General features: G+C 43.8%; 1 protein-coding gene across 3 annotated transcripts; it reads right to left on the reverse strand.

The window, feature by feature from the left end:
• Window positions 1–290: 290 nt before the first annotated feature.
• Window positions 291–22,743, reverse strand: LOC139378652 (tetraspanin-12-like). Of its 3 annotated transcripts, none has more exons than XM_071121022.1 (9): window positions 22,668–22,743; window positions 22,195–22,398; window positions 21,960–22,100; window positions 21,331–21,413; window positions 20,676–20,811; window positions 15,355–15,420; window positions 8,196–8,303; window positions 7,860–8,003; window positions 291–1,291 (listed from the first exon to the last, which is right to left on the reverse strand). In XM_071121022.1, the coding sequence occupies exons 3-9, from the start codon at window positions 22,023–22,025 to the stop codon at window positions 959–961; spliced, it is 936 nt and encodes a 311-aa protein (XP_070977123.1). In that variant the 5' UTR covers window positions 22,026–22,100; window positions 22,195–22,398; window positions 22,668–22,743; the 3' UTR covers window positions 291–958. The 3 variants fall into 3 exon arrangements, with proteins under 3 accessions (XP_070977123.1, XP_070977125.1, XP_070977124.1); XM_071121024.1 differs by having other exon boundaries at window positions 21,960–22,042; window positions 22,668–22,732; XM_071121023.1 differs by having other exon boundaries at window positions 22,195–22,732.
• Between the last annotated feature and the right edge of the window lie 1,141 nt (window positions 22,744–23,884).

A 23,884-nucleotide genomic window follows, 5' to 3' on the forward strand; every position in this document is an offset into this window, starting at 1 on the left:
TCAGAATGAAAGACCCTACTCTCCCACATATCGTTCTCATCGTTCTCCCAGAATGAATTCTGTTCGCTTCAAATGTTTATGATATGTGCTGTGTGGCGATGAAATAACATTTTCTTTTTCATCCCTAAGTGTGTCATGCTGACAGTGATCTGTATCAGAGAACAAACACTTGGTTGTGTTATTATTCCTTGGCAAACAACACAGTATAGTTCACAACCCCTCTGAAATGATCAAATGCACAGATTATTGTTTGAGCTGATATGCATTACTCTCATAGAGCCAGAAATAAATAGCCAACATCATGTTCCATTTATAGTAGACTACGATAATACACTCTGACTGGTGCACAAACGCTCATTAATATGGCTGAGTGGTTCCTGTGGATTCCAACTGGTCTGTCAAATTAAGACATGATATTTCCAAATATCCAGATAAACTCAATTTCCTTGGTTCGGTGTGTTTTGAGTGAGATGAATAGTTGACATGTCCTTACAGCAGTCTTTGCTGAACAGGTTTCATCCAGTCAGTGCTAGTGGTGATATTCCCAAACATTCCCAACGAGGAGGAGGAATGTTGGGAAAACTAAAACGATTCCCTCCGCTCCTCACTTTTGGATAGTGGTGACGCTACAGGAGCAAGCATTGACTTAGTTATTTAGTTTCCGTGACAATTTCCAATCCCAGCTGTGACAAAATAGTCCTAAAAAGTCCCACAGTCCAGTATGTCATTGTCCTGTTGTCCTACGGGAAAGAGAGGGGGGCATGGGGGGGCATTCACGCTCCTGCACCTGTGCCCAATCTCTCTCATAGCTCCTACCCTCTTTTTCTCAACCCCCTTCTCTCCCCTCATCTAGTCTCACACTTTCTCCTCATCCCCTTATTATTTCCCTCTCTCAGTGTCTGGGAAGTAGGGGTGAGGGGTAGTGTGAGGGGCAGATGGGTAGACAGTGTACCCCCCGCTAGGACAGCCTCTCCATCTCAAACTGGGTGTGTCCTTGTCCGTTAGACGTGGTCGCAGCATTGGACCAGGCCTCAGCCAGGCGAGTGTTACCCGATTTAGGAGCCTCCCCTTGGGGTCCGTGGGTGATGGTTAGAGGTCCAGGGTCGGTTCCTGGTGGGGGGTCGGGCGGGGTGGGCTCGGGGGGCTTGCGGTCGTAGTAGAGGGCCCAGAGCAGGGTTAGGGTCAGGGTCATGGCCAGAATCTGGGCCACTCCTATAGACACACCCAGGAAACGCAACACCTGCAGCTGCTTAGTTCCTCTGATGAAACTGTAGATCTTCGGCCCACAGCCCTGTAGTACACACACACACACACACACACACACACACACACACACACACACACACACACACACACACACACACACACACACACACACACACACACACACACACACACACACACACACACACACACACACACACACACACACATACACACACACACACAAATGAACACAACAAGAGTTGAAGCTTTTCCATGTTGAAATATGGCATCCATGTTATATCAATATTACATTCATGTAATATTAATGTTGTTTCAATGTTTCAGTCTGTCTGTCTCACCAGGGGCAGGCCTCCCATACTGTTTCTGTGAGATGTACATCTGCTGTAAGAACAAAATGAAAATGCTCTCTCATCCTATCACATGGATAACATGTACATGGAGAGAAAGAAACAGAGGGGGAGAGAGTGAGAGAAAGAGAGATGTAGGGGAAGGGAGGACGACGGTAGAGAAGTGGAAAGAGAGGGAGTAGTAGTGGAGGTGTAGAAAGGCCAGTATATTACTTCCTGACTGAGGGACATTCACTCTGTGGTGCTACATACCAGACTGAGCTACTCTACACCTTACTGCTGCCAGAGAGAGAGAGAGGGATAGAGAGAGGTGAGAGAGAGAGGTGAGAGAGAGAGTGAGTGAGAGAGAGAAAAGTGGGAGGAAAGGAAAGTCCTGTGGAGAAAGGGTAGTAAACGTGGGGGAGAGAGGCTGGTATAAAGAAAGAGACAGAAAACAGACAGGAGATAGAAAGGATCCTCTACACATTCCCCGTGACTCCCTCCTCTACTGACTGACTCCCTCCTCTACCGACTGACTCCCTCCTCTACTGACTGACTCCCTCCTCTACTGACTCCTTCCTCTACTGACTGACTCCCTCCTCTACTGACTGACTCCCTCCTCTACTGACTGACTCCCTCCTCTACTGACTGACTCCCTCCTCTACTGACTCCCTCCTCTACTGACTGACTCCCTCCTCTACTGACTGACTCCCTCCTCTACTGACTGACTCCCTCCTCTACTGACTGACTCCCTCCTCTACTGACTGACTGACTAACTGACTCATCCTCACTACACACACGCACACACACACACACACACACACACACACACACACACACACACACACACACACACACACACACACACACACACACACACACACACACACACACACACACACACACACACACACACACACACACACACAAACACACACACACGCACACACACACACACACACACAGCATCTCTTTGTCCCTCTGTATGCCTAGTTTTACTTAGTGAGGCGTAGCAGCAGCAGCAAACACCCTTTCATAAGAACCTCTCAGAGTTTACATTTAACACAATTACTGGCCTCTCTCTCCCTCCCTCTCTCTCCCCCTTTTCCTGTATCGACTCTCTTTACCTCCTCCTCCCTTTCCCCCACCCCCATTTCCCTCTCTTTTTCCACTGTCACAACCTCCCCTTTCTCCACCCTCTCCCTCCATCTTTTTCAGGCAGGCCTATCCAGGTGTGTTTGTCAGGCAGGAACAGCCTGCTCACCCAGCACCTCTCACCCAGGTGACAATGGGCAGCCTAGCAGTCTGCACCGGGCACACCGGGCCTGCTAGAACCCTGCTAGAGCCACACTACTTGGCCTGGACCACGGGGAGAGGAACTATTGCTATGGCCAGGGGAACTTTTGATACGGCTAGGGGGTTAACATTGTTGACTAAACACAGCAGACAGACATGTTGAGGTGGAGGTGGTCAGACATGGGATAGGGGACAGGGTTGGTTTGGGGTTAGACCAGGACAGTGATTGAGCTGTAGATGGGGAGATGAGGGCGTTTCCCTCTAGAGGAAAGAAGACTGAGTGTGTACGGCCCTACCTACCTGCCTGCCTGTGTGCCTGCCTGTATGTTTGTGTGAGTGTGTGAGAGAAAGGTGAAATATTAAAATAGAAATAGAGAGAGAGAGAGAGACTCTACGGTGAATTTGCTTTGTATTCTCTCTGTATCCTACTGGCAGACTAGCTGGCATTGCTTGGCGTACCTCACCCCCTACTAGACTTTGTGTGTGTGTTCCCCTCAGCCTCAGACAGCAGCATACCTTGTCCCCTGGTGGGCTTGATGAGGCGTAATATCTGCACTCTGTCTCAACAATCTGGCAACCGCAGCAGCCAGAAGGCATACTATGCTATCAAGCCTGTGATTGGCTCTAATTGAGTTGTATGGATTTCTTTCCACCATTGAACATGGCAGGTCATTTCAGGCTGAAAATAGTCATCCCATTGGAAACAGGTTGTTGTGAAAGTATTAAGTAGAAAACTCCAACCCCAAGAAAATCATCTCCACTCCATTCAGAATGTCAGTAGCCTAGATCCCTTACTTCAAAGGCAGTTATAGTCAATGAACTAATCACTGATCATAATCTTGAGGTGATTGGCCTGACTGAAACATGGCTTAAACCTGATGAATTTACTGTGTTAAATGAGGCCTCACCTCCTGGTTACACTAGTGACCATATCCCCCGTGCATCCCGCAAAGGCGGAGGTGTTGCTAACATTTACGATAGCAAATTTCAATTTACAACAAAAAAAATGACTCTATCGTCTTTTGAGCTTCTAGTCATGAAATATATGCAGCCTACTCAATCACTTTTTATATATACTGTTTACAGGCCTCCTGGGCCATATACAGCGTTCCTCATTGAGTTCCATGAATTCTTATCGGACCTTGTAGTCATTGCAGATAATATTCACATTTTTGGTGACTTTAATATTCACATGGAAAAGTCCACAGACCCACTCCAAAAGGCTTTCGGAGCCATCATCGACTCAGTGGGTTTTGTCCAACATGTCTCTGGACCTACTCACTCTCACAGTCATACTCTGGACCTAGTTTTGTCCCATGGAATAAATGTTGTGGATCTTAATGTTTTTTCCTCATAATCCTGGACTATCGGACCACCATTTTATTACGTTTGCATTTGCAACAAATAATCTGCTCAGACCCCAACCAAGGAGCATCAAAAGTCGTGCTATAAATTCCCAGACAACACAAAGATTCCTTGATGCCCTTCCAGACTCCCTCTGCCTACCCAAGGACGTCAGAGGACAAAAATCAGTTCACCACCTAACTGAGGAACTCAATTTAACCTTGCGCAATACCCTAGATGCAGTTGCACCCCTAAAAACTAAAAACATTTGTCATAAGAAACTAGCTCCCTGGTATACAGAAAATATACCTAGCTCTGAAGCAAGCTTCCAGAAAATTAGAAAGGAAATGGCGCCACACCAAACTGGAACTCTTCCGACTAGCTTGGAAAGACAGTACCGTGCAGTATCGAAGAGCCCTCACTGCTGCTCGATCATCCTATTTTTCCAACTTAATTGAGGAAAATAAGAACAATTCCAAATGTATTTTTGATACTGTCGCAAACCTAACTAAAAAGCAGCATTCCCCAAGTGAGGATTGCTTTCACTTCAGCAGTAATAAATTCATGAACTTCTTTGAAGAAAATATTTTAATTTTACCTTTATTTAACTAGGCAAGTCAGTTAAGAACACATTCTTATTTTCAATAACGGTCTAGGAACAGTGGGTTAACTGCCTGTTCAGGGGCAGAACGACAGATTTGTACCTTGTCAGCTCGGGGGTTTGGGGCGTTGGGGCGTTGGACTAGTAACTTTCCGGTTACTAGTCCAACGCTCTAACCACTAGGCTACCCTGCCGCCCCAAGATCATGATCATTAGAAAGCAAATTACGGACTCCTCTTTAAATCTGCGTATTCCTTCAAAGTTTAGTTGTCCTGAGTCTGCACAACTCTGCCAGGACCTAGGATCAAGGGAGACACTCAAGTGTTTTAGTACTATATCTCTTGACACAATAATGAAAAGAATCATGGCCTCAAAACCTTCAAGCTGCATACTGGACCCTATTCCAACTAAACTACTGAGAGAGCTGCTTCCTGTGCTTGGCCCTCCTATGTTGAACATAATAAACAGCTCTCTATCCACCGGATGTGGACCAAACTCACTAAAAGTGGCAGTAATAAAGCCTCTCTTGAAAAAGCCAAACCTTGACCCAGAAAATATAAAAAACTATCAGCCTATATCGAATCTTCCATTCCTCTCAAACATTTTAGAAAAAGCTGTTGCGCAGCAACTCACTGCCTTCCTGAAGACAAACAATGTATACGAAATGCTTCGGTCTGGTTTTAGACCCCATCATAGCACCGAGACTGCACTTGTGAAGGTGGTAAATTACCTTTTAATGGCATCAGACAGAGGCTCTGCATCTGTCCTCGTGCTCCTAGACCTTAGCGCTGCTTTTGATACCATTGATCACCACATTCTTTTGGAGAGAATGGAAACCCAAATTGGTCTACACGGACAGGTTCTGGCCTGGTTTAGATCTTATCTGTCGGACAGATATCAGTTTGTCTCTGTGAATGGTTTGTCCTCTGACAAATCAACTGTAAATTTCGGTGTTCCTCAAGGTTCCGTTTTAGGACCACTATTGTTTTCACTAAATAGTTTACCTCTTGGGGTTGTCATTCGAAAACATAATGTTAACTTTCACTGCTATGCGGATGACACACAGCTGTACATTTCAATGAAACATGGTGAAGCCCCAAAATTGCCCTCGCTAGAAGCCTGTGTTTCAGATGGCTGCTAACTTTCTACTTTTAAACTCGGACAAAACAGAGATGCTTGTTCTAGGTCCCAAGAAACAAAGAGATCTTCTGTTGAATCACAAGACACAGGCCTCCTAATTTTCCCTAGAATTTCTAAGCAAACAGCTGGAGGCAGGGCTTTCTCCTATAGAGCTCCATTTTTATGGAATGGTCTGCCTACCCATGTGAGAGACGCAGACTCGGTCTCAACCTTTAATTCTTTACTGAAGGCTCATCTCTTCAGTGGGTCATATGATTGAGTGTATTCTGGCCCAGGAGTGTGAAGGTGAACGGAAAGGCTCTGGAGCAACGAACCACCCTTGATGTCTCTGCCTGGCCGGTTCCCCTCTCTCCACTGGGATTCTCTGCCTCTAAACCTATTACAGGGGCTGAGTCACTGGCTTACTGGTGCTCTTTCAGGCCGTCCCTAGGAGTGGTGCGTCACTTGAGTGGGTTGAGTCACTGACGTGATCTTCCTGTCTGGGTTGGTGCCCCCCCTTGGGTTGTGCCGTGGCGGAGATCTTTGTGGGCTATACTCGGCCTTGTCTCAGGATGGTAAGTTGGTGATTGAAGATATCCCTCTAGTGGTGTGGGGTTTTGCTTTGGCAAAGTGGGTGGGGTTATATCCTTCCTGTTTGGCCCTGTCCAGGGGTATCATCGGATGGGGCCACAGTGTCTCCTGACCCCTCCTGTCTCAGCCTCCAGTATTTATGCTGCAGTAGTTTATGTGTCGGGGGGGTAGGGTCAGTTTGTTATATCTGGTACTTCTTCTGTCTTATACAGTGTCCTGTGTGAATTTAAGAATGCTCTCTCTAATTCTCTCTTTCTCTCAGAGGACCTGAGCCCTTGGACCATGCCTCAGGGCTACCTGGCATGATGACTCCTTGCTGTCCCCAGTCCACCTGGCCGTGCTGCTGCTCCAGTTTCAACTGTTCTGCTATGGAATCCTGACCTGTTCACCGGACGTGCTACCTGTCCCAGACTGCTGTTTTCAACTCTCTAGAGACAGCAGGTGCGGTAGAGATACTCTTAATGATCGGCTATGAAAAGCCAACTGACATTTAGTCCCGAGGTGCTGACTTACTGCACCCTCGACAACTACTGTGATTATTATTATTTGACCATGCTGGTCATTTATGAACATTTGAACATCTTGGCCATGTTCTGTTATAATCTCCACCCGGCACAGCCAGAAGAGGACTGGCCACCCCTCATAGCCTGGTTCCTCTCTAGGTTTCTTCCTAGGTTTTGCCTTTCTAAGGAGTTTTTCCTAGCAACCGTGCTTCTACACCTGCATTGCTTGCTGTTTGGGGTTTTAGGCTGGGTTTCTGTAGAGCACTTTTAGATATCAGCTGATGTACGAAGGGCTAGATGAATACATTTGATTTGATTTGATTTGATATATCAAAATGTTTCTTGTTATTGTTTCTGTCTCTTCTGAACTAACAGGTTTACTCAATTGGTGAATGGGAAAATGTAAGCCTGTGTGTCTTTCTGATGATGTCACAGAGGAAGGTACGTCAATAAGGCATTGGCAGATCCACCTGGGGCTTCAGAGAGCCGTAATGATAATTTGTAATGATCATAACACTTTTCAAGGTAGGGTCAGAGGGTTCAGTAGGTGAACAGGTCAACAGAAGTCTAACCACCACCTAACACTTGCTATTAGGTCAGAGGGCCTTATTATTGCCTTACCTCCCTTACTACATTTGCACACACTGTACATATACTTTTTCTATTGTGTTATTGACTGGTCGTTTGTTTATCCCATGTGTAACTCTGTGTTGTTGCTTTTATCGCACTCCTTTGCTTTATCTTGGTCAGGTCGCGTTGTAAATGAGAACTTGTTCTCAACTGGCCTGCCTGGTTAAATAAAGGTTAAATAACAATAAAAAGTAATAATAAAAGGGTCACTGGGGCACTCACCTCTTGGTGAAGGTCACTGAGGTCACGGTAGTGGGCATGGCGAGCACAACCTGGATACTGATTGGAGCAGCAGGAGTCTGGTGGCCACTCCATCTCTGTCATCTCCAGCCAATCAGTGAAGTAGATGACCCCACAGCACTTAAACTGGGGAACACACAGTCAAAGAACGTTTACATGCATTACCAGCCCTTTATAACTAACAATCTTGCATATTCAAAGCACTAAAACACTAATAACCTCTCATAAATACATGTAATATCTTATAAAACCACTAAGTGTTTGTGTAGGATGTGTGTGACCTCTGGGGTGGTGAAATCTGGGGTAGTGACCTCTCACCTCAGTCTGGAAGGTGTTCCAGGTGTGTGTTAGCCACTGGTAACGCTGCAGGCCATAGTTGGGCATCCTGGACTTCAGACTGATCATATCTGACCTATGAACTAAAGGCTTGGACAGAACATAACAGTGTAACTCCATTAGGGCTGTCCCCGACAAAAATACATCTTGGTCGACCGAGAGTCATCTGTTCTTTCGACCAATTTTTCAAACGTTTATTTTTCCATATATAGGCACATTCTATGTGTTTTAACAAATCATCTTCATTTTCCATTTTCAACTACAACTACCTTTTCCACATTTTGTTACGTTACAGCCTTATTTTAAATGTGATTAAATATGTTTTTCCCTCATCAATCTACACACAATACCCCATAATGACAACGTTTTTTTTTTTTGTGCAAATTTATACAAAAAACTGAAATACTATTCAGACCCTTTGCTATGAGACTTGAAATTGACCTCAGGTGCATGCTGTTGTCATTGATCATCCTTGAGATGTTTCTACAACTTGATTGGAGTCCACCTGTGGTAAATTCAACTGATTGGAGATGATTTGGAAAGGCACACACCTGTCTATATAAGGTCCCACAGTTGACAGTGCATGTAAGAGAAAAAACCATGCTATGAGGTCGAAAGAATTGTCCGTAGAGCCCAAGACAGCATTGTGGTGAGGCACAGATCTGGAGAAGGAAAAAACATTTCTGCAACATTGAAGGTCCCCAAGAACACAGTGGCCTCCATCATTCTTAAATGGAAGAAGTTTGTAACCACCAAGACTCTTCCTAGAGCTGGCTGACCGGCCAAACTGAACAATCGGGGAAGAAGGGCCTTGGTCAAGGAGGTGACGAAGAACCCGATGGTCACTCTGACAGAGCTCCAGAGTTTCTCTGTGGAGATGGGAGAACCTTCCAGAAGGACAACCATTTCTGCAGCACTCTATCAATTAGTGGTGGAAAACTGTCATACTTCAGTAGAAGTAAAAGATACAGTAATAGAAAATTACTCAAGTAAAAGTCAAAGTCAAATTCATATACTAAGCAAACCAGCCAGTACATAAATGTATATATATATATATATATTTTTTTTTTACGGATAGCCAGGGGCACACTCATCATTTACAAATTAAGCATTTGTGTTCAATGAGTCCGCCAGATCAGATGCAGTAGGGATGACCAGGGATTTTCTCTTTAAGAGCGTGAATTGGAATATTTTCATGTCCTGCTACTCATTCATAAGGTTGACTTTTGGTTGTCAGGGAAAATGTATGGAGTAGAAAGTACATTATTTTCTTTAGGAATATAGTGAAGTAATTGTAAAAGTAGTCCAAAATATAAATAGTAAACTACAGATACCCCAAAAAACGACTTAAGTAGTACTTTAAAGTATTTTTTACTTAAGTACTTTACACCACTGCCAGGAATCAGGCCTTTATGGTAGAGGGGCCACACTCCTCAGTAAAAGGCACATGACAGCCTGCTGGAAGCTTCCGAAAAGGCACCTAAAGGACTCTCAGACCATGAGAAACAAGATTCTCTGGTCTGATGAAACCAAGATTGAACTCTTTGGTCTGAATGCCAAGCGTCACATGTGGAGGAAACCTGGCACCATCCCTACGATGAAGCATGGTGGTGGCAGCATCATGCTGTGGGGATGTTTTTCAGCGGCAGGGGCTGGCAGACTAGTCAAGATCGAGGGATAGATGAATGGAACAAAGTACAGAGATATTCTTGATGAAAACCATCGAACCTGACAGAGCTTGAGAGGATCTGCAGTGAAGAATCGGAGAAACACCCCAAATACAGGTGTGCCAAGCTGGTAGCATCATACCCAAGATTGTAATGGCTGCCAAACTTGCTTATACAAAGTACTGAATACTTATGTAAATGTAAAATCAGCTTTTTATTTTTAATACATTTGCAAATATTTCCCAAAAAATGTGCTTTGTCATTATGGGGTATTGTGTGTAGATTGTTGAAAAATCAAAGACATTTAATCAATTTTAGAATAAGGCTGAAACATAACAAAATTTAGAAAAAGTCAAGGGATCTGAATACTTTCCAAATGCACTGTATATGCAGTGAGCTTGTCTGATGCTTTAAGCGCACTGTTTGATGAAATAATTAATCCACACAAATGACTAGAGGGAGTCCAACCACAATTTATTTGAGTGTGCCAGGGCGGGCTCAGACTTGCTGCGTTGTATTTTTTTTAAATGACATGACTGTGTGACTATCACTCATTGCCTCTCTCTCCTCCCTGCTGCAGCGACCATCACATAACATCAACAGTGTTTATCGCGCTGTCCGTGTTGCTGAAGCTGCAACATAATTACAGCCATTTCTGACTGGAAAGTTCAGTCACCAAAATCTCTCATTTGTTTAGGAAAAACATTCCCTGTTCTCTCAGCCCTTGCACTCTTTACGTGACACATGCATGCATCGCATGCACATGACTATTAGAACCTATAGTATATCACATTCACATCAATAAATTGGTTATAACAAACTCTGAACAACGTAACACATGTGACAGCAAAGTGGATGCAAAGGACTTGACAAATAAACTTAAAACGGGGGAATGTTTACTGGTTGCTCAGAAGGTAAAAAATGTGTGGAATAAATTTGACTAGCTGTGGAAAATACTGGATATCAAGAAAAAATAAGGTAAGGAGCAAGTGCTGCATGCAAACAGGAGCTGTTAGATTACAAAATCATTTCTCTGACCGTTTGGAACAATATAAACAACACAAAATCAATTATAAGCATAACAGAGAGTCTATTGCAATTTCCAAAATGGAACTGTTTATTTCTAGTTTATGCTAATTATTCAAATTTCGCTTTGATATTTTATTATAAAATGAAAATGCTTGATCGGATTTCAAATCATGAATGACTAGTATGCTGTGTGATTACATGAACGAACGAATGAATGATTGATACAGTACTATAGCTTATATACAGTTGAAGTCGGAAGTTTACATACACCTTTGCCAAATACATTTAAACTCAGTTTTTCACAATTCCTGACATTTAATCAGAATAAAAATTCCCTGTTTTAGGTCAGTTAGGATCACCACTTTATTTTAAGGATGTGAAATGTCAGAATAATAGTAGAGAGAATTATTCATTTCAGCTTTTATTTCTTTCATCACATTCTCAGTGGGTCAGAAGTTTACATACTCTCAATTAGTATTTTGTAGCATTGCCTTTAAATAGTTTATCTAGGGTTAAACGTTTCAGGTAGCCTTCCACAAGCTTCCCACAATAAGTTGGCTTATTTTTGGCCGATTCCTCCTGACAGAGCTGGTGTAACTGAGTCAGGTTTGTAGGCCTCCTTGCTCGCAAACACTTTTTCAGTTCTGCCCAGAAATGTTCTATGGGATTGAGGTCAGGGCTTTGTGATGGCCACTCCAACACCTTGACTTTGTTGTCCTTAAGCCATTTTGCCACAACTTTGTAAGTATGCTTGGGGTCATTGTCCATTTGGAAGACTAATTTGCGACCAAGCTTTAACTTCCTGACTGATGTCTTGAGATGTTGCTTCAATATATCCACATAATTTTACCTGCCTCATGATGCCATCTATTTTGTAAAGTGCACCAGCCCCTCCTGCAGCAAAACTCCCCCACAACATGATGCTGCCACCCCCATGCTTCACGGTTGGGGTCATGTTCTTCGGCTTGCCTCCCCCTTTTTACTCCTAACATAACGATGGTCATTATGGCCAAACAGTTCTATTTTTGTTTCATCAGACCAGAGGACATTTCTCCAAAAGGTACGATCTTTGTCCCCATGTGCAGTTGCAAACCGTAGTATGGCTTTCGTGTGGCGGTTTTAGAGTAGTAAGGCTTTTTCCTTGCTGAGCGGCCTTTCAGGTTATGTCGATATAGGACTCATTTTACTGTGGATATAGATACTTTTGCACCTGTTTCCTCCATCATTTTCACAAGGCCCATTGCTGTTGTTCTGGGATTGATTTGCACTTTTCGCACCAAAGTACGTTCATCTCTAGGAGACAGAACGCGTCTCCTTCCTGAGCGCTATTATGGCTGTGTGGTCCCACGGTGTTTATACTTGCGTACTATTGTTTATACAGATGAACATGATACCTTCAGGCATTTGGAAATTGCTCCCAAGGATGAACCAGACTCGTGGAGGTCTAAAATATATTTTCTGAGGTCTTGGCTGATTTTTTTTAATTTTCCCATGATGTCAAGCAAAGAGGCACTGAGTTTGAAGGTGGGCCTTGAAATACATCCACAGGTACACCTCCAATTGACTCAAATGATATCAATTAGTCTATCAGAAGCTTCTAAAGCCATGACATAATTTTCTGGAATTTTCCAAGCTGTTAAAAGGCACAGTCAACTTAGTGTATGTAAACTTCTGACCCACTGGAATTGTGATACAGTGAATTTTAAGTGAAGTACTTTGTCTGTCAACAATTGTTGGAAAAAGTACTTGTGTCATGCACAAAGTAGATGTCCTAACCGACTTCCAAAACCGGTTTTATTGACTCCAATCAAAGTGTATGTGAACTTCCGACTTCAACTGTAAGTATTGATATATAGGCCTTTGTAAGTAACGCTATTAAGACAGAACAGGATGCGCTCCTAGGCCTGCAGCTCGATGGTGGTTATACAAGGCTGCAATATGTAAGCCTACTAATAATAATGGCATTACTTATTATAATAATAATGATGATCATAACAATATTAGTAATACCAACAATAAGAAGGAGATCAAGGAAAAAGGAGGGTTATAAATTGTCTGATCATTTGGAACAGTGTGAAAAACACTAAATAAATCATAAATAATACCAGAGAGGCGGTTTTAACGAGATAAAAAAGTGTAAAGCCTTTATGACAGCATAGCAAAGATAAAAAAAACAGCCGAATTTGTGAAATTGTTTATCCGACATGTTGTGGTTGGTGCTCACGAAGGCTTGGTGCTCAGAGAATCAGTAGGCTATTAAACAAAGACTCAAATGGGAAAGAGAAGCAGGGTCTCTATTTTTGTAAATATATATGGATGATTTATAAAGCCTATTATAACGGCTATTGATTATAGACCTAATTTAGTTGGGATTTCCTCTCTCCTCACTTTTCTTAGACAATTAGGGCAAAGGCTGTTTTCTCATCTCCTAACTCCGCTGCCTCCTCCACCACATTGTTCTCAACACCTATGCTGGTTAACGTTGCTATCATGCACGTAGCGACATGGTCTAGGAAGAGGTGCCAATTCAACAGCACACTGATGTGTTTCGGAACCGGGAACAGCGGTAGAAACCGCATCTGTTATAAAAAATAATATAATTTTTATTAGTGTTGCACCATTGTTCCTACGGAATAGAACCATGTACAATTTCAGCAGCACATGTCTTAGTGATGGACTATACCATCCCCACGACCTCCACAATGGATCATTCCACTCAGACAGACTCGAATCAGACAGGGGTCTTGTACACCATGATATTTTATTTTATTTTTGCTACAGCTCGACTAGAGAAATCTCGGTCGACCAACTGCCTATCGACCAAACAATCGACCAGTCGACTAAATGGGGTCAGCCTTAAACTCCATTTCATTCAGTATAGTTACATTCAGTTCAGCCATATATTTCAGTTCAACTTCAGCTGAGAAGATTTCATGTACAGCTGATGTATTATTGTCACAAGGCATTCAACAGAAAGCCCTGAAACCGTACTGGAGCAACAGTCACAGTGGTGTATATTTAGTTACCAGCTCTCTGTTTCAAGCCTAGTTATATAATCCAATCCTCTGACCATGCCACAATTATTTTCAAACACACAACTTCTGACTCTCTTCTCTAGTGTTTCCCAGGCCTCCAACACTCCAGTCGGTAGTGGCTGAGGTTGACGATGGCTTGTTGTCTAAACAATTACCCCTGTCTGGGCTCTGGGGAACCAGACTAGAGCTAATCTGCAGACCCACAGTTGGACACACTTAGCATGCATAACTCATCCCCCTCTCCTCTCTAATAAAACCTCCACCTAACTCACCCCTGGGCCTCCATCTCCTCCTCCTTCCTCTCTCCTTCACTCTTTATCCCTCTCTCCTCTGGTCTTGTAATGAGATTGTGATAAGCATAATATGACCCAGGTTGCCCAGAATTCCCCTGAGGCCAGGTGTGTCACCTTGGTGCTGCCCTAGCAGGGTTCTGATAAAGGACAAGGCACAAAGACTACAATACCCACAGCCCCCTGCGGCATTGGAGGTATTTCACACTCTGCTTAGGAGGGAGGCGAGTGGCACTGTGGACTCAAAGGCCAGGTGCTGGTGCTACACGCACACATCCTCTGGCTTGTAGCCAAGTACCAAACACACACAAACACACATACATACACACACACAACTTTCTCAGTTTTCCATACACACTGCTCTAGCCAGTGACCAGGTGCTGCACACACACACACAAACACAAACACACCTGCGCGGTCGGAGCGAGTCCCACATACTGTGAGGGGACATCAAAGCCACTGTGGGCTCTTTCATGGTGGAGAGATAAGCCCCTGGACCAGGGGAGGGGCAGCCCTGTAGGGGAGAACCCATTGTAATAGAGAGCCCTGCCCATTGTGTTCAAACACCCACACCCTGAGCAGGAGGGAGAGAGTAGGTAGGGGGAGGGAGGGGAACGAGGGACGGTTGGGAACGGGGACACAATTATAACCTATCTCAGGGGTATTAAACTCTTACCCTACGAGGTCCGGAGCCTGCTGGTTTTCTGTTCTACCTCATAATGAATTGTACCCATCTGGTGTCCCAGGTCTAAATCAGTCCCTGATTAGAGGGGTACAATGAAAAAACGCAGTGGAACCTGGTTTCACCCAACAACACTTTAGGGACATTGTGGAATTTTGAGATGCTAGAAGTTTCTTTCAGTTAGATTTTCCAGTTGTTCATATATAGCATCAGTACCATTTGCCTGTGCTCTTTGGCCTGTGCCCTGCACTGGTCATGTTGTTAATTGGGTAGCCCCAGTAAGCAGAGAAGGAGGTGAGCTCTCTGAGCAGAGCCGGACATGACTAGCATTCATGTTTATTCATAGCACATAACAAAATATAGACAGGCCTATAGGGCCACCACACATAGAGCTGCAGCATAGAAATACAGCAAATAGAAAATCTGTGCTGCACTCACCTCGTCATACGTCCACACCCCACTGGCCAACTCTACACAGAAGATCACCAACAAACTGCCAAAGTACTGAGAGAGAGAGAGAGAGAGAGAGAGAGAGAGAGAGAGAGAGAGAGAGAGAGAGAGAGAGAGAGAGACAGAGATGTACTGTGTAGTGTCTTGTCTGAGTGATTGATCGTCATGGTGGATGGTGGGAGAAAGAGTGCTCCCACACAATGAGTAGTGATGTCATGTGCTTCAATCTCCAGACGCCTGTTCCACTCATGTCACATACATGCACATACAGACACAACACACACACACACACACCTATTTCCACAATTTTACATAAACACAACAGAAAACACTACTATTTTCAATCTTTCAGACTTTCATGTAAACACAGCTGTGCAAACACACACAAACACACACACACCAGACAAACACACACACAGGTCTTATGAAGAGTAATGTGTGTGTCAGCTATTCTATTAGGGGCATGTCAGTGGTACAGGGTATGTCTGACAGCCTGTTTGTTTGGAGTGTAGATATTATTGGCAGACAGATGGCTCTGCCTCGCCTTTGTTAGTGCAACACTCCATTTAGAGCAGGCCAGTCCCAAACAACACAGACACACACTCACACACCTCTCACCCAGAAAATCATCTCACCACTCAAAAACATCTCCCCTGTGTTCTTCTCTCTCAGAGTGTGACCTTTCACCCTTCGAACCCCCCTCTAACACACTCCTTCACACACATTCTAAGACATACACAAACAGTACATCAATACTTCACCATTCTACAGGGACGATTTCCAGGTGTGAAGAGAATATGAAACTTCCCTCGACCCCTTCTAGCTTCCATATACACTGAGTGTACAAAACATTAAGAACACCTGCTCTTTCCATGACACAAACGGACCAGGTGAAAGCTATGATCCCTTATTCACTTCAATCAGTGTAGATGAAGGGGAGGAGACAGGATAAAGAATCATTTTTAAGTGTGTGACAATTGAGACATGGATTGTGGATGTGTGCCATTCAAAGGATGAATGGGCATGACAAAATATTGAATTGCCTTTGAACGATATATGGTAGTAGGTGCCAAGTCCACCGGTTTGAGGTTGTCAAAAACTGTAACGCTGCTGGGTTTTTCACACTCACCAGTTTCCCGTGTGTATCAAGAATGGTCCAGCATGGGTGGAGGTTTGCAACAGGGTATACTGCACCTCTACTAATGTAAAAATGAAAGAATCTAATTACACATTTTTGTACAAATTTTATTACACTCCTTTGAGACTCCATAGAATGAAAACAGATATGTCTCCTAAATGTAAAAGATGTACCTCTGACAGTGGAACCTATATGCATGTATTTTGGAGCTGTAGAGAGATTGCCAGATCCGGGCAATACTGCTGCACAGAAAATACTAGAGGTACAGTTTGATATGACCCCGTGTATCTATCTTCTTAATGCCCAGCAGGACTTGGTTCTTGATCCTGACAGAGAAAATTTGCTCATGACTTTTACATACTTTGCTAAGAAATGTATTCTTCTATTGTGGACCTCTAATACCTCTCCTACATTTCTAATGTGGATTGACCAGATTGTTGACTTTCTCCCTCTTGAAAAGCTCATGACCTCCACAAGAGACAGCCCAAGTTTGATAGACTCTGGTCTCCACTATTCAACTATATTTCAAACTGGACAGAGTGAACGGGGTGACTAGGGAAATGTGCAAATACATGTTGTGTAAGGTGCTGTAAAACCTAAAAACTAATTATTGGCCCGTCGCCTCAGCGAAGGCTAGAAATAGCTGATAAGAACCTTGATAGTGCTGCTGCAAGTTTAGTTTTATATATGTTTTTTTTTTGTTTTATTCTTTGTGAGTACGTGTAGGTATGTAGGATGTGTGTGTGTGTATGGGTGTGAATGTATGTATGTATGTGTGTACGTATGTGTATGTGTGTGTATATGTGGATATGTGCATGTATGTATATATATATATATATATACCAACAAAAAAACAAAAAAAAAACATTTATTATTTTTCTTAATCTTTTATTATAATTGTATTTTTTTAAAATTATTATTATTATTATATATTTTAACTTCTTTTTTTAAGCCTGTCACATCTGTGAATGTGTATATGTGGATATGTGCATGTATGTATATATATATATATATATATATATATATATATATATATATATATATATACACACCAACAAAAAAAACATGTATTATTTTTCTTAATCTTTTATTATAATTGTTTGTTTTTTTAATTATTATTATTATAGATTTTAACTTCTTTTTTTAAGCCTGTCACATCTGTGAATGTGAAATGTGTATTGTTGGTTGATTGAAAAACAAGAAAACTTAATAAAACTGTTAAAAAAATGGTCCACCACTCAAAGGGGACATCCATCCAATTTGACACAACTGTGGGAAGCATTGGAGTGAACACAGGCCAGCAGCCCTGTGGAAAGCTTTCGACACCTTGTAGAGTCCATGCCCCGACAAATTGAGGGCAAAGGGGAGTGCAACTTAATATTAGGAAGGTGTTCTTAATGTTTTGTGCACTCAGTGTATTACCTTTCTCACAGAGATGTGTCTTTATGTTTTACACATTTCATTTTAGGGAGAAAGCTCTCTCTCTCTCTCTCTCTCTCACACACACACACACACACACACACACACACACACACACACACACACACACACACACTGAGGTTAGAGGAGGGTTGCAGTTGTTTGAATGGAATGTCAAGGCTTCCAAGAATGGATTTCCTCCTGTGTAGAGAGACTTACAGCATATTTCCCTTCCCTCGCTGATACTCAATTAACACGTATACAAGGGCGAGAGAGGGAAGACAGGGAAAGAGAGGTGGAGGAACGACCGAGTGAGAGGGCGAGAGGGGGAGAGGTATAAGTTTAGGCTAAGGGGGATTTGTTTGGCGTCTTTAAGGAGGGACTATTTTTAAACGACCTTTCTCCGCGTTCGCTGGAACAGCGTCTCAGAGAAACTTAAGACCCTGCAGTCGTCCCTAACATACCCACAATATCCCACAACGCACCACTGCACGCATGTAAACATCTACAAACATCCCAACAACCCCTCAGAGACATTAAATGGACGCTTTGACGCTTTTCACTTGCTTAGTCCACAACAGAAACATGACTATCTATTACATATAAAGGTTTTAACTGAGCTTATAGCCAGGGAACCATCAATTGCCCACCACAGCTATAATTGAAGGAAGAAGGAGGGGGGTGTTATTCAGGTAAAGAGCAGAGTTGGGGTTGTGGGAGGCGTTCCTCTGAAAGGGACACACCAGCTGGTGAATGGGTGCGTGGGTAACCCAAGCGCCACTCACCCCCCTCAGCCACCTCTCCATAAGCGGGTGGGGACTTGTGGGATAGCGTTACCCATTGTCCTGCTCAAACGAGATAATATTGTCTCCGCAGTGCGCCAGCGAAACACAAGAATGCCAGGGCAGTGTTGCAAGGAGAGAGGAATGAATGAAGTCCCAATGGAGGAGTGGAGGAAGCGTGAGGGAGACCCAGAATACAGCCACTTTGGTCGGGGAGAGGCGGACACAGGAACCCCCTCCCTCTCTGTCTCCCCACACAGCACACCTGGGAGATAGAGCCACAAAACAGGCGCCACCCCACCCTTTCCTCTCCGGTGTCCTGCCCTTCCACTCTATAGGAATATGAGTAATCATGTACCTACCTGCCTTGTTATAGTTTTTGTATGCATGACACAATTGGTCAATGGAAATAGTGCATTGTGCTGCCACAATTGCTTCTGTATGGGAATACATGTTATGTATGCAACACATGTGTAGTAAAGTAATGCTCCGTAGCACATGCTCTGTAAGCACAGAGATGATACATTGTTTAGTCATCTGCATGCATGGTTGGATGGAAATGGCTTTTTGGGAGGTTGTCTCTCTCTCTCTCTTCTCTGTACCTCAGTGGGTTTCTCTCTCTTTCCCCTTCACCTCTTCAGCTCTGCTCAATCCACCTCTTATTAACCTCCTAACTTTTATCCCTGTTTCTCTTTCATTCTCTCTTTTTGTTGTTCCGCACTGACAGTGGTGAGTGATTGAGATAATCACACACTTATCTGTCCATCTCTCCCCCTCGCTCTTTCTTTCTCTCTCTCTCTCTCGCTCTCAAATCAAATCAAATCAAATGTATTTATATAGCCCTTCGTACATCAGCTGATATCTCAAAGTGCTGTACAGAAACCCAGCCTAAAACCCCAAACAGCAAGCAATGCAGGTGTTGAAGCACGTTGGCTAGGAAAAACTCCCTAGAAAGGCCAAAACCTAGGAAGAAACCGAGAGAGGTGGGGTGGCCAGTCCTCTTCTGGCTGTGCCGGGTGGAGATTATAACAGAACATGGCCAAGATGTTCAAATGTTCATAAATGACCAGCATGGTCAAATAATAGGTCTGGGACAGGTAGCACGTCCGGTGAACAGGTCAGGATTCCATGACGCTTCCCCCTCCTTCTCTCTGGCCGTCCATCAGTGCCCAGGGTACCATTACTCAGGCAGGCTCAGACAGCAGCAGCGGTGAATAGTTTTACAGCTGTACTTATCCACGGAAGCGTCATTCCAGTGCACACCGGCAACATCCCCGCACCAGGCCCTCGCTCGCTCAGAACGCGGCGTTCGCTAACACAAGACGCGGCGCCACACGCTTATGGGATGATGAATGACCATCGTGGCGCTGCGTCAGATGAGTAACGGCTGTAAAATCGAGGGGGGAATTCTCGTTGCATTTCCCTCTGGTGTATGAACGGTGGAACTACGCAACTGTGTAGCTGTTGGGTGATTTTACTGTCCTGTTCCAGGGTTTATGAGGGCACAATAATATTACTTTAAAGAGATGTAGAGGACATTAGGCTGTTACAGATGATGAGGACAATGGCACATGAAGATAGATAGGGAGGGCTACTGTGTGTGGGGCACTGTGTGTGTGGGACACTGTGTGTGTGTTTGCATGTGCATGTGCATGTGCATGTGCGTGTGCGTGTGCGTGTATGTATTTCAAGGTTGCATAAATGTGTAACTAACACCGATAGCTAAAGAAAACCTAAGATCTACAGCAATTACAACCCGCTTCTCCAACTAAACCAAGCTCGTCACAGTTTCCACACACACACACACACACACACACACACACACACACACACACACACACACACACACACACACACACACACACACACACACACACACACACACACACACACATACACACACACACACACAGAGACACACACACACACACACACAGGCAAACACACGCTCATTTCATTCAGACACGTACCCAGGACAGGAGTAGAAGGTTGCATTTCAGTGTGCCACAGTAGCCCACCATGGCCACGATGATAAGAAAACAGCACACTGCAATGATGACGGGATGGACAGCCGGAGAATAGGTGAGAACTGCTGCTTCCTCCAGCCTACAGCGAGAGAGAGGGGAGGGGGGGGGGGGGAGAGTAACTTGGCAGACTCCTTGTTTATTTATCTATCCATCCTGCTATTTCTCCCCCCCCCCCCCTCTCTCTCTGTGTGGCCTGTTGCATTATTATTAATACAGCAGCCAGCAGTAAATAGTGATTACACTCCGTAGGAATGTAGGAATCCTCTACCGCAGCAGTTACTGTCAGGGGCCAGTGAGGGGTCAGATGGTGATCTGTGGACAGGTCTAGGTGATAAGACACTGTTGAATTAAAACGTTATGAGGTTGATGATTTGTGGAAAGGTTGCCAGGTATGAGTCGAGGGGATTTGTTGAGGAAGTGAGACATAAATCCAACAGCCCTCTGCTCTTTTCTCTTTCTCTTCTTATTTACTGCTCCAGCTCATATATACTAATTACCTTCCTCTCCCGCTTTCTCCCTGTTATCTCCCTTCTGTTCCTGCCAGTACCTGCCCACTTGCCCATTGAGAGGTGACAACATTGAGATCCATATCACTCACCTGGTGTGAGCTGTCAAGGTGAGCACAGTGTTCAGGTAGTCCCTGAGCCAAGCAGCCACCCCCAGGACACATATCGACATGAGCTGAGGGAGCATAACACACACACACACACACACACACACACACATAGAGAGAGATAGAACACACAGACACACATTACACACAGACACACACATAACATTACAGTTTCACCAAGTAGGCCTACAGTAAACACTTCCACTCAAAATAGGTTTTGTCTGAAAAAGCTTATGGCAGTGAAATACAATCCAGGGAATTGGTATGGCAACAGAATGTTGCCAAGGGGGCATTTTGCCATGTGTTCAACACTTGCATAACCCACTACAACAACCCTGGAGCACTTATCAAATGTAATGGCCTATAAATAGCATGCACTAGAATGCCAAACGTGCAGTTTCTGCACATTTGTTTTTCTACAATGTATGGTGCAGGCCTATGTATAAAGTAACCGGCCATTATGATCAAATACTGTAACCCTCGCGCAGGCACTCCGCCATGGAGGCACGCGTTGGGGTGGATGGAATGGGGGGGGGGGTATAAAGTTGTCTGCATTGTGTAGCGTGTGCGCGGGCACAACCAGGCCACCTGCTGGGGGTCTCCGCTTCTCTTACCCAGAAGAGTAAATTGAGGGCGTAGAGCAGGCAGCGCAGGCACCTCACCGCGTCCTCGCGAGCCATTCTGAGCGCAACAGCAACTGGTGGCCAAGACAGGACTCATCATCTTAACCCGTGCCACCATGGCGACATAATTAACTACAGGTAATAGAAATAAATTAAAATGGGATTATTAGCCTGTGCCTGTCCCATGAATACAAAACGAGTTCTCAGTGTTCCGTGTAAAGCATACCGGCTTTACATGTCTCTGTGCGTTCTGCGCACGCCTTTCCAATGTCTTGTTTTAGCCGCCGAGGTATATCCGTGGGAAGTTCCAGAAAGCATTCACAACAGGTGGTTTCTTACTTTCCCCAGCCCAGGAATGATGGAGTGTGCGGATGAGCGCTCAGCGGTGCTGACATATCCAAATCAATCATCACTCACTTAGCAAGGTATACTGCGAAAACATATCCAGAACAATACAACAAAACAACTTCTTATAAGAGCTTTTGCGCAAAATGAACATAATCCATTTGGTTAAAATATTAATGTTCAGCACTTTTACACCCAGAGCAAACGACACACACTAAAAATCATACTATTGCACAGCAGCCTAAATCCAAACCCATAAAATAAAACGTCAGTTGCGCACGTAGACATTGATTCCCAAAATCGATCTCTCCACAAAAACAATCCCCCGGTGGCGGTATGATAGGCCTAGCCTACCTATCGTCCAATTCAGAGTGCCGAGTTAGTTCTGCGCTGTCAGTTCAACATTTCCATGTTTGAGTGGCCAAAACTCAACTCGCAGTTTGTTCTGTGTCATCCAGAGAGTGTTGTCCGCGGGGTCCTAGCGCTTCGCCTAATTACAATGCAGCAGCAGGAACAACAACAGCAGCAACAGCAGGGCTATGGGTCTTTAGTGGGGGATGGAATGTGGAGAGCTTTCCGCCTCCGAGAGATAGCATGCATTGGTCAAGAGGTCACATCTAGAGAGAGGATTATTGTCTGGAGTAAATGTGGGATGGGACTAAATCATGGGACTTCTTCACTGGGGAGAGCAACAATAATCCTGTAATATGTGTCACTACACTCCCACAGATGTGCATGGCTATTCTATTATATTCTGTTCTATTCTGTTCTGTTCTGTTCTATTCTATTCTGCTCTATTCTTTTCTGATCTGTTCTATTCTGTTCTATTCCCTGTGGGATGACATTACATAGGCCTATAACATACTCTTCTTGATACATATTCTTGATGATGTATTGTATCAATAAGGTATCAATCCTTCAGTTATGAAACACTGAGCATATCTCAGCCATCTAAAGCTTTCATTAGATCATCGGATTATCGGTTAGTCTATCACTATCCCTGTCGATTCTGAGCTCATTCTAAGAAAAGAGAGAGGAGTGAGACAGTGTTTGGTGTATGGGATGTATAGGTTAGGGCTTGTAATGAAGGGTCGGGTTGAGAGAGATCAGGAGAGGATATTGAGAGGATACCAAATGCGAGAGACTGGAGAAGGGGGTGAGACAGTAAATGAGAGTGAATGAAGGTGCACAAAAAAGTTATGAATGACTAGCTTCTCGTGCTTCTATAACATGCCTCTATATAACAACATAACAGTGGAGTTCTGTTTAAAAAATAAAAAAAATTAAACGAATTAATTAAAAATATAAAGATAAAATGTCTTGAGTCAATAAGTATTCAAACCCTTTGTTATTTAGTCAAGCCTAAATAAGTTTAGGAGTAAAAATGTGCTTAACAAGTCACATAATAACTTGCATGGACTCACTGTGTGCAATAATAGTGTTTAACATGATATTTAAATGACTATATCATCTCTATACCTCACACATACAATTATCTGTAAGGTCCCTTGGTCGAGCAGTGAATTTCAAACACAGATTCAACTGTGAAAAAAATAATTGACTTTTTTTTT

The sequence above is a fragment of the Oncorhynchus clarkii genome, chromosome 21, assembly GCF_045791955.1.
Source record: "Oncorhynchus clarkii lewisi isolate Uvic-CL-2024 chromosome 21, UVic_Ocla_1.0, whole genome shotgun sequence".
NCBI lineage: Eukaryota > Metazoa > Chordata > Actinopteri > Salmoniformes > Salmonidae > Oncorhynchus > Oncorhynchus clarkii.

Coding starts and splice junctions, on each gene's coding strand:
- LOC139378652 (XM_071121022.1), bottom strand. CDS start 22,025: ATGGCTCGCGAGGACGCGGTGAGGTGCCTGCGCTGCCTGCTCTACGCC. Junction 20,812..21,330: donor ACCTTGACAGCTCACACCAG/GTGAGTGATATG, acceptor CTCTCGCTGTAG/GCTGGAGGAAGCAGCAGTTC. Junction 8,304..15,354: donor GGGTGTGGACGTATGACGAG/GTGAGTGCAGCA, acceptor GTTCTGTCCAAG/CCTTTAGTTCATAGGTCAGA.